This window comes from Mus pahari, chromosome 1, assembly GCF_900095145.1.
Source record: "Mus pahari chromosome 1, PAHARI_EIJ_v1.1, whole genome shotgun sequence".
NCBI lineage: Eukaryota > Metazoa > Chordata > Mammalia > Rodentia > Muridae > Mus > Mus pahari.
This window is the reverse complement of record NC_034590.1, coordinates 97,295,611-97,307,023: the sequence shown is the minus strand read 5'-3', so window position 1 is coordinate 97,307,023 and position 11,413 is coordinate 97,295,611. Positions and strand designations below refer to the sequence as shown.

The 11,413-nt window shown below is 48.3% G+C and overlaps 1 protein-coding gene across 3 annotated transcripts in view; it reads left to right on the top strand.

Annotated features, from left to right (window-relative positions):
* Positions 1–9,122: 9,122 nt before the first annotated feature.
* Positions 9,123–11,413, top strand: part of Stx1b (syntaxin 1B) — a 19,616-nt gene continuing 17,325 nt past the window's right edge. For 2 of the 3 annotated variants that reach the window (XR_003843525.1, XM_021197274.2), the window contains exon 1: positions 9,123–9,417. Coding sequence is in view for 1 of the 3 variants with exons in the window: in XM_021197274.2 (XP_021052933.1) it covers positions 9,388–9,417 (30 nt within the window). In the remaining 2 variants the exon portion in view is untranslated. The other variant, XM_029537044.1, reaches the window with a different exon arrangement.

Below are 11,413 nucleotides of genomic sequence, written 5' to 3'. Positions count from 1 at the left end.
GTCCTGGAACTAACTCTGTAGACCAGGCTGGCCTTGAACTCAGAAATCCACCTGCCTCTGCCTCCCAAGTGCTGGGATTAAAGGCGTGTGCCACCACGGCCTGGCTGAATTACTGTTTTTGAAATGTAACATTTCTTTTTATTATTTCATGTGTATAGGTGTATTTCTGCATGTATGTCTGTGTAGCAGGTGTATACTTAATGCCTGAGAAGGACAGAAGAGGCCATTGGATCCCCTGTGATTGCTGTCCTCTGGAAGAGCAGCCAGTTCTCCTAACTGTAGAGCAATCTCTTCAGCCCCTCCTCCCAGTTGAAAGGATTATTTAAAAAATATATGGAGTAGAGAATAACTCTCAGTTAAGAGGCCTTGTTGCTATTCCATAGAATAAAGTGTGGTGGTGCAAAAGAAAATAAAGAAAAAAAAAAAAGAAAAAAAAGTGTGGTGGTGCATGCCTTTACACTAGCACTCAGGATGCAAGCTAGATCTCTCTGAGTTTGAAGCCAGCATGAGTTACCTAGTAGGACCTTCTCTGAGTTTGGGTCAGTGAGAGGGAGAGAAGGTGATCTTGCTATGTAGTCAGCTAGTCTTGATCTCTGGAACTCTTGGGCCCAAGAGAGCCTCCTTCTCAGCCTCTTATGTAGCTGGAACTACAGGTGTGCTGCAGTGACTGACAAGATCTATGTAGCTCAGACTACCTTTATGACAATCCTTCTGCCTCATGTTGAGACAGAAGCCACCACAGTTCGCTAAATATTTCAGTTTACTGGAAAGCTTTAAAGAAGTCCTAAGTTGGAGCTATAAGACTTATCTCAGAAGTTAACAGAGTATATTAGACTCTTGCAGAGCAAGAGTTCTGTTTCCAACACCAATATCGATGGCTCATAACTACCTGTAGCTCTAGACTCCACAGGCACCTGCAGTTACACACACATACGCACATAAAGACACAGGTTGTCTTAGTCAGGGTTTCTACTGCTGTGATGAAACACCATGACCAAATGCAAGTTGGGGAGAAAAGGGTTTATTTGGCTTACAGTTTCACGTCACTGTTTATCACTGAAGGAAGTCAAGACAGGAGCTCAAACAGGACTGGAACCTGGAGGTAGGAGCTGATGCAGATTCCATGGAGGAGTGCTGCTTACTGGCTTGCTCCCTGTGGCTTGCTCAGCCTGCTCTCATACAGAACCCAGGAGCACCAGCCCTGGGGATGGCGCCACCCACAATGTGCTGACTCCCCCATCAATGAATCACCAGTTGAGGAAATCTTATGGAGGCATTTTCTCAGTTGAGGGTTCTTCCTCTCAGATGACTCTATTTTTATTTATTTATTTATTTATTTATTTATTTATTTATTTATTTATTTTTGGTTTTTTGAGACAGGGTTTCTCTGTGTAGCCTTGGCTGTCCTAGAACTCACTTTGTAGACCAGGCTCGCCTCGAACTCAGAAATCCACCTGCCTCTGCCTCCCAAGTGCTGAGATTAAAGGCATGTGCCACCACGCCCAGCCAGATGACTCTATTTTGTATGCCACATTGACATAAAACCAGCCAGCACACAGATACACACACAAAATTAAAAACAAAATCATTTTTAAAAAGAAGTCTTAAATTAATGCTATCTATACCATGTAAATGGATAAGGAAGCTAGATGTTATAATTCATCAGTCTTCCAGAACACATCTAGAAAGGTGGGCCATAATTTAGTCTCTACTGTGTAACTGAGTTTGCTACAAGAATGACTGAATGAGCCCCTCTGCAATAGAGAAGGGGTGACTAGGGGGATATTTGGCTTTCTATATGGATTTAATGTCACCTTCTGCCTTGAGCAAACCACTTCAACTCCTTGTTCTTTCATTTTCTTACCTGTAAATGGAGATAATAGTAGAAACCTAAGCTAGTCACTGAAACGAGCAAATGAGTTAATGCCTACAGAACTTAAAATGGAGCTTCGTACCAGATGAGCAGGTTGTAAGAATGATATGTCAGCATCATCATTATTATTTTAATTATTTAATTATTGTTTGATTTAATAATTTAATTTAATTATTTAATATTAATTAGTAAATATTCTTTATTAATCTTTAAGTTAGCATTGAAAGACCATCACCATGGTTAATAATATTTTAGTCACTTTCGGGTCATAATGGTTCCATGCAGCAATGAATATGGTGAGAAAAGTGACATCAAACCAAATTCCAAGACCCTTGTCATCTGGATAAACCTGGAAACAGGCTGAAACAATGGATGAACAGGAAGGGTGGACTCCAGAGTCACAGGCTGCTTGAATGGAGATTTTCTCAAGGAGTCCCTTCTCCATGTCTAAACTGGAAGATATCAGAGCTATTTTACAAGCTTAGAAACTGGGGTTCAGGGGCTGGAGAGATGGCTCAGAGGTTAAGAGCACTGACTGCTCTTTCAGAGGTCCTGAGTTCAATTCCCAGCAACCACATGGTGGCTCGCAACCATCCGTAATGAGATCTGACGCCCTCTTCTGGAGTGTCTGAAGACAGCTACAGTGTACTTACATATATAATAAATCTTTTAAAAAGAAAGAAAGAAAGAAAGAAAGAAAGAAAGAAAGAAAGAAAGAAAGAAAGAAAGAAAGAAAGAAAGAAGGGTTCAGACACAACAGGCACGCATTCTGCAAGGGTAGTACTGATGTTCACTCTACTCTCGGCTGTGTCTGTAGCACAAAAGCATGGTGAACAGGGAGCATTAGACATAGCTAATGGATGATCAGGCCTGATAGGTGTTCCCCGTTTCTGAACAAGCAAGCTGTGGCAAGTCCTGTGTAGATGGAAGAGAGACTGAACCAGAGTTCACAGGTGGGTCCGCTGTGCATAACTCTTCCCCACCCAAAGCACCAGGTCTTCCCTGAGAACTGAATCTCTGAAAGTAACTCAGCCTACCAGAAAGCGAATCGCTGTGGTCTGTATTCAAGACAGGGTTTCTTTGTGTGGCTTTGGCTGTCCGGGAACTCTGTAGACCAGGCTGGCCAGGAATTCAGAGTGCTGGAATTAAAGGCATGAGCTACCACACCCAGCCTCAAACATTTCTGTAGTCTTAAATCACTCGAGCTTGGAGGATTTTTTTTTTTTTTTTTTTTTTTTTTTTTGGTTTTGTCAAGACAGGGTTTCTCTGTATAACCCTGGCTGTCCTGGAACTCACTTTGTAGACCAGGCTGGCCTCGAACTCAGAAATCCGCCTGCCTCTGGCTCCTAAGTGCTGGGATTAAAGGGTGCACTACCACAGCCCGGCTGAGGTTGGAGGATTTTTTTGTTGTTGCTGTTTTGTTTCTGTTTTTGTTTTTGTAGCATAACAGCTAACCTAATATCCAACAGTTGTCAAACATGATTGCAAATAAGAACCCTCAGAGGTAATTGCTAAGAACTCAGATTCCTTAGTCCCAGGCCACACCTAAGGAATCAGAATTTCTAGGAAAGGGGCTACACAATCTACAAATCTAATAGGCTTTCCCTCAAACTCCTTACCAGGGCTGAAGAGATGGCTCAGCAGTTAAGAGCATTGACTGCTCTTCCAGAGGTACTGAGTTCAATTCCCACCAACCACATGGTGGCTCACAACCATCTGCAATGGGATCTGATACCCTCTTCTGGTGTATTTGAAGACAGCTACAGTGTACTTATATACAGACAATAAATAATTAAAGAAAAAAAAAAACAACCTCCATATGAGTTAAGAAAAACTGGAGAAGCTAAGCTGTAAAGGCTATGATAGAGAAGAGACCTCCAGGAGACAGAATCATGAGGAACGGCATGGTGGCAGAAGAGTGTGGGCAATGGAATCAGGGTCCTTAAGAAATGTGCCAACATGAGCAACAGAGAAGAGAGTCCTTCTGAAGCAGGGCTGCCTGGTTACACCGAGACTTACAGAGAGACTGCAAAAGAAGCTGATTCGTGCTGCGATCCTGGGCATGATCAGTGGAAGTCATTAAAGAATCTAGCAAGCGAGAGCCGGGCGTGGTGGCACACGCCTTTAATCCCAGCACTCGGGAGGCAGAGGCAGGCGGATTTCTGAGTTCGAGGCCAGCCTGGTCTACCAAGTGAGTTCCAGGACAGCCAGGGCTATACAGAGAAACCCTGTCTCGAAAAACAAAAAAAAAACAAAAAAGGCAGATCTCAGAGTTCGAGGACAGCCTGGTCTACAGAGTGAGTTCCAGGACAGCCAGGGCTATACAGAGAAACCCTGTCTCGAAAAAAAAAAAAAAAAAAAAAAAAAGAATCTAGCAAGTGCTTGCCTAGTCAGTCAGGGCTATGGGTCCAAGCCCCAACACCACAAGCAAGATAAAAAACAAGCAAAAAATCTAAGCATGGTGGCACACACCTTAAGGATCAGTTATTATGAATGAGTGTGTGTGTACCATAGTGCAAGGCTAGAGGCCAGAGGGTGACCTGCTAGAGTAAGCTTGCTCCCTTCACCACAGGTCCTAAGGACTGAAATCAGATCAAGTGTGTCCACCTGCCCAGCCACCTCAATGGCCCCGACACACACCTTTACTGCTATTTGGGAGGCTACAGCAGAGGGACAAGTTCAAAGTTGGCCTGAGCAAATTAGCAATACTCAATCTCAAAATAAAAATTTTAAAGGAGGAGCTATAGAGACAGTTCAGCAGTTAAGAGCACTTGTTGTGCCGGGCGGTGGTGGTGGTGCATGCCTTTAATCCCAGCACTTGGGAGGCAGAGGCAGGCGGATTTCTGAGTTTGAAGCCAGCCTGTTCTACAGAGTGAGTTCCAGGACAGCCAGGACTACACAGAGAAACCCTGTCTCGAAAAAAAAACCAAAACAAACAAACAAACAAAAAACCCCAAAAAAACAAAAAAGCACTTGTTGCTCTTGCAGAGGACCTAGCTTCAGTTTCCAGCAAGCTCACGGTGGCTTACAACCATCCATAACACCAATTCCAAGGGGTCTGATGCTCTGTGAGAACCAGGCACATGCATAGTGAACATACATACATGCAAATGAAACACACATTAAATAAATTTTTTTTTAAAGTTTTTAAAAGTAGGGGCTAGAGAGACAGTTTAGCAGTTAGGAGAGCATACTGCACTTGCAGAGGGTCTGAGTTTGGTTCACAGCATCCATGTCGGGCAGCTCTCGACTGCCTGTAACTTCAACTCTAGAGGATCCAAGTACCTGCATTCATGTGCATGAACCCATGCACGCGTGTGTATACACTGTACACAAACCTATATACATATTGAAAATAATAGTAAATCTGGTCCAGGTATGGTGGCACATGCTTTTGGGCAAGTGGATCTTTGTGAGATCGAGGCCAGATAGTGCTACAATAATAATCATCATCATCTTTAAAAATAAGGACTGTAACTATAAATGGTAAAATGCCTGTTTATCATACCCAAGGTTCAACTCCCACACCACCAAGCTTATGTATGTGAGCACACTGACTTCAGACAGAAGGGAAGAGGGCATCAGATCCCATTACAGATGGTTGTGAGCCACAATGTGGTTGCTGGGGATTGAACTCAGAACCTCTGGAAGAACAGTTAGTGCCCTTATCCGCTGAGCCATCTCTCCACCACACCACCAAATTTTTTTTTCCTTTGGTTTTTCAAGACAGGGTTTCTCTGTGTAGCCCTGGCTGTCCTGGAACTCACTCTGTAGACCAGGCTGGCCTTGAACTCAGAAATCTGCCTGCCTCTGCCTCCCGAGTGCTGGGATTAAAGGCGTGTGCCACCACGCCCGGCTCAAATTTTTTAAAAGTAAATAAATGAGCTGGGCAGTGGTGGCACATGCCTTTAATCCCAGCACTTGGGAGGCAGAGGCAGGCAGATTTCTGAGTTCGAGGTCAGCCTAATCTACAGAGTGAGTTCCAGGACAGCATACAGAGAAACCCTGTCTCAGAAAAAAAAAAAAAAGGACAATGACAGAAATTACTGTTGTTTTCATCATATCTTGTTGTTCCTGTGTCCCTTCACTCTGTCCTCTGACTTAACACACACTGTGAACTCACTGTGTTCAGGGACCCACAAAGTCCCGGGGAAACAAGCAGTGAGCACTGCAGACAAATTTGGCCAAATGTGGGATGATTTTCTTTCTCTTTGTGCCTGGGAAAAGGTGTGAGTCAACAAGCCCATTATTCAGATTTCCAGTAAGCAACTACTTTGTGCTTGACCTGTTTCAGTGTCTGGGGAAATGTAGATGGCCGTTAGGCCTGTGCTGTTCTGCTGGGAGACTGGACCTTGTCCTCACAGGATGGAAGTATGACTGTCAGGGAAGGGACTTGGTACTATTCCACACGCAGTGAACACACAGTGGGGCCTCACAGACGCTTGGAGGCTATGCTTTCTTGGCAGAAAGGAATATGATGGGGGGAAAAGATGATATTGGTGTAACCAAATGGCAGAATGGGTGTTTATTTGCTTTAAATTTTTATTTTTATTTTATAAACTATGAGTATTTTGCCTACATGTATGTATATGTACCACATGCATAATTGGTGCCTGAGGAGGCCAGAAGAGGGCATCCAACCCATTGGCACTAGAGTCACAGATGGTTGTGAGTGCCATGTGGGTCCTAGGAACAGAACCTGGGTCCTCGGCAAGAGTAACAAGTGCTTTTAACCACTGATGTGTCTCTCCAGCTCATGAATTTTGTATTTATTTTAAGTGTGTGAGGCCTGTGTGTATGTAAATGTACTACCTGGGTACAGTGCCTGTGGAGGCCAAGAAGGCATTGGATCTCTGAGGACAGGAGCTACAGGCAGTTGTGAGAGCCATGGGGGTGCTGAGACCCGAAGCTTGACATCTGTAAGACAGCCAGCACTCTAGACTGCAGAACTGTCTCTCAACCCATTTGTTTCCGTTTTGAATCAAAGCCCCATATATAACCAAGCTGACCTCCAACTTGACCTCTTCCTAGATTACAGGCAGCCACCACCATGTCAGACCTTAGATTAGCTTTTGAGCATAATCCTAGAAGCCATGGGATGTGGGAGGCAGAGACTCAACAGGTAACATTAGCATACTCAGACAACTTGGAGATATCACTAGGATCCAGGGAGGAAGGAGGACATAAAGGGAACGGGCTTCAAGAGGGAAGACCTGTGAGGACTGTCCCTGGTGGCCCAGGTGAAAGGATGGTGAGGAGAGTACACGCTGGCCTGGCATGTGACAAGCCTAGCATCAGTCAATCTCTGGCATTAAAGGGAGGGAGGGAGATGCTGCCAAAGAGAATCCCATCTTGTAAACTGGATTGCTATTAACCCTTTGAACCCCCAGCTTGCTGATTTGTACACTTGAGATAGCAGTAGTGGCTTGAACGCTGCTGAGTTACCATGTAGGGAGGAGGACATGGCAGATATGCAGAGCACAGCAGCAGCGCTGTGGGGAGGGGAGGGAGTCAGGGGCAGGTTCTGCTCCTCTGAGTGGCTGGATAGGTAGAGATGCCATCGTTGATGATAACAGGAAGAAACACTTCCAGGCCAGCAAAAGCTGGTACTGTATCCCTGGGGTCCCCACACCAGAGTCCTGGCCATACTCGCTCTAGGTAAGTCTCTGCAGCATGTTTTGTCTCTGTGTTCTTGGCTCTGGCTTATAGCAGTGCCTTCCTCTGAGATTCCCTGGTTCACAGGTATAGGTGAGTGCAAGCATGAAGATGCAGGAAGGTGCAGTAGGCCAAGATGAGAACCTAGGCTCAGTGGGTGAAGTGAACCGGAGTTCAGATCTCCAGCATCCACACAGAAGCTGTGTACAAGAGCACACCTCTATTCCCCTGCAAGCCCCAGAGGCACAGAAACAGGAAGGTCCCAGCTCAACCAGTACATCACAAATGGTGTAAGGTTAGTTTGAGTGCAAGAGCCTGTCTCTAATACAAAAACTACAAGTAAGGTGGGGAATGACAGAAGACCCAACACTGACCCTTGACCTACATGTGTGCACATGTACAAGTGAGCACTACTACATACACCTTGTACATAAAGTCAGAGGGGTTAAAAAGGAAGAAGATAACTTAGACTAGCTCCCATGAGTCCTGACTGAGGGTCACAGGACAGAGGAAGAACTGGAGGGAGGTGGGAGGCAGAACTCAGAGGTTAAGGGCGTGGGACGGGGACAGGCAAGTCTAGGAGACAAGAAGAGAGTCTTCACAAGAAGGCCACTGGCTGTAGGAACTATTGAAGGTCACAGACGGTAGGCCCTGCCATGACACAGATGAATGGTGTCTCAAAGTAGTTACTGGGTATTTGGCAAAACGGTTGAAGCCCACCCAACGGGGAGTCCAAACCCCACTGACATGAGAGGAAGAACCAAAGTACTATTTAAGGATAGGATGGAAGGAGGGAGAGCAGAGGGTGGCAGGCTCCCTGGACCTTCTGCAGCACCAGATTCAAGATTCTACTCCCCCATCACCACGGGGGGGGGGAGAGAAAGAGAGAGAGAGAGAGAGAGATTCTACTCCCAGCAGACATCTTCCTTCCCTCTGCACCCCCACCCCCACCCCAACCCCCGGCTTAGGGGATGGAACCCGGGGCCTTGCAGGCAAGCATATACCATAGAGATTCACTCTAGGCCAAGATAAATATCATTTTTAACAGAGTCATCCAAAATCCCAGACCAGAAGTCTCGGCAGGTAGTGACCACTCTGTTCTTGGGGGTTGACAAGCTGAGATCCACCAGGGCCAGGACACTCTCAGGTAGGGCGACAAAGGATGTCCAGAACAAGCCCCATGTCCTTCTCAGCAAGCAACAGCCACATACAGGGTCAGGTTTGTTATTTCTAGTGCCTAAAAGAGTCTTCCGCAGAGCCGAAAGGACAGGATAAAAGGAAGTCCTACGTAGGCTCACAGACACTTCGCTCCTCTCAGGTTAGTCCCTTAGACCATCGCCTTAGACCGTCTCTGACGGTCCACCCCAACTGCAGTTTACCCAGCATCTCTATCCCTGCCTCCGCATCTCTCCCTGCTTCTTGGGCTCCCCCCTCCCAACTTCTGGGCCTCCCCAGTGCCCCTCCCTTGGGCGCCCCTCCCCGGACTACAACCCCCAGGCGCCCCCAGCCCGGGGCGCTGCGCATGCCCCCTGCTCCCCGCCCCCTCCGCTCCCCCTCCCTCCCTTCCTCCTCACCTCCCTCCGCCCCCCTCCCCCGCGCCTCGGCTCCCGCATCCCTCCATCCAACCCTGTGCCGCAGCCGCATCGCCACCGCAGCCTAGGCAGAGCCCAGTCGGCCCAGGCCCCTGTCTCTGCCTGGCCTCAGCTCCCCGCCCCCCCCCGCCGCGCACCTTATCCGCACCTTATCCTCGGAGGTCTAGCCCGGTGCCCCCAGACCCCGGCCTCCAGCACAGAGGCAAGAGGCAGAGAGCAGCAGCGGAGGCGGGAGGACGAAGAAGGGGAGGAGGAGCCCGTCGCAGGATGAAGGATCGGACTCAGGAGCTGCGGAGTGTGAGCTAAGGGGTGGGAGAGGTGGGGAGGCGGGACCCTGTATTTGGGGAGCGCTTGGGGGATGGAGTGGGGGAGGTTCTGGGACATGGGGAGCAAATGATGAGACTAGAGGTTGGAAGCCAGGAGCCCTAACATCTCTTGGCACCTGCTATCTCCAGTGAACCTGCAATTGGAGGACAGTGGCTGGAAGGAGTTGGAGGCCATTAGACACAAGGGGGCAGGAGAGGTCTCAGGGGCCTGGGCAACCCAAATGCCCTGGAGGACCCTAGAATCTAACCTGGGGATGGGAGAAAGTGAATGTCAAGAGAGGATTGGGGGACACCATCATCCCTAGAGCAGGCTTGTCAAATTAGGCGGATGGAGGGGGTGGTTGCTGGCCAGGCCTGGTCCAGTAGGACCCAGATTTGGGATGCTATGGAGGACACAGGTTGGAACTAGATGCCAGCACCTGGCAGTGAATGAAGTGTGTGGTGGTATTGGTGATGGTGGTGTGTGTGTGTCTGTGTGTGTGTGTCCACACGCACGCGCACTGGTGTGTTGCTCTGTGGGGAGAGGGCACTGCTCAGAGGGGGAGTGTGTGTGTGTGTGTGTGTGTGTGTGTGTCTGAGTTCCCCTGGGCCAGAGCCTCAGCTTAGGTGACCCCAAAGGTGAGAGAGGAGAGAAAGATCCATCCACCAGGTCACAGAATTGGGTTGTGTTACATAGGCCACACAGTGCTTGAGGGAACTGGAGCATGGGAGCAGCCAGGGGCATGCTGCTGGCAGTTAGGGGCCAGGCTGGCTGGCAGATTTGGAGGAGGAAAGGCTGGGGGCTGCAGGGAGGCTGCTCTTTGGAGGCACTGCACTTGCCTGCTGAGAATGGATTTGGGCAGGAAAGGTGCTGAGACATTTGAAGAATGACATGAGCCCAAGGAGGTTGAGGTTCCAGTCTGCTGTGTGACAGTGGCCTCTGGCCACTGTGTCTTGATGGATTGGGGTATGTCAGAATTCCAAGGGATTGTTACTCTATGTGACAGATGGGGAAACTGAGGTTCAGGGATGGGAAGGGACTGGTCCAAGGTCATCAAGCAAGTATGTGTGTGGTACAGGTCAAATGGCTCAGGGGCCTCCAGGCTGCCAAGTTGACCATGGGGCTACACCTTCCGGCCTTTGAAACACAAGTTTTAGAGACAAAGAGCTCTGTTGTTGGAAGCCTCCAAAGGCTGGGCCTGGAGTTGGGGACCCTGGTTCACAGGCCATACGGAGAAGGAACTCAGTGGCTCTTTGGAGAGGAAGTGGGGAGAATGGAGGAGCTGACTGTGAGGGAGGAGATGTGAAGGAGTATTTACTGCGTGAGGAAAACCATAGTAGCAATGGCAACTGTACTGTGCGTGTTTTATAGGAAATCACCTCTGATTCCCGGCAATCTTATGAGGCTGGTGTTAGCATGATCTCATCTCACAGAAAAGGGAACAGAAGCTCAGAGACATTAAGGAACTTGGCCAAAGTTACGGAGCTAGAAAAAGGCAGGATTCAAACCCAGACCAGCAGCCTCAGCATCCTAACCCACCTCCAGGTGCAGTTTGCAAAGCAGGTTGTCATGGCAATCCCATTAGATTCCCAATGAACTTCCTGGTAAGGTAGACAGAGGGTCTGCCTTGTCTAATATTCAGGAAAACTGAAGCCCAGAGGATTTAAAGATTTCCCCAAGCCACACAGCTAAGCAAGGGAGAAAATAGAATTTGAACTCAGATCTCCAGCAGCCAAGAATATTCCATGACTCCCAAACCTAGAGAAATGCGATAAGGTGGGGGTGGAAGTGTGGTATAATTAGAGGGAGAGGGAGACAAGAGTGGGGAGAACTCTGAGTGAGTCAGGGCTCCCTGCCCAGAGGTGAAGAAACCTGTGGCCAGGGCTGCCGGAGGGGGTGGGGGAGGGGCAGGGGGTGAAGGAAGCCAGGTGGCTAGGGCTGTAGGCAAATGATGTGGAGAGCTGGAGGGGAAGGGGGCACGAGGGGG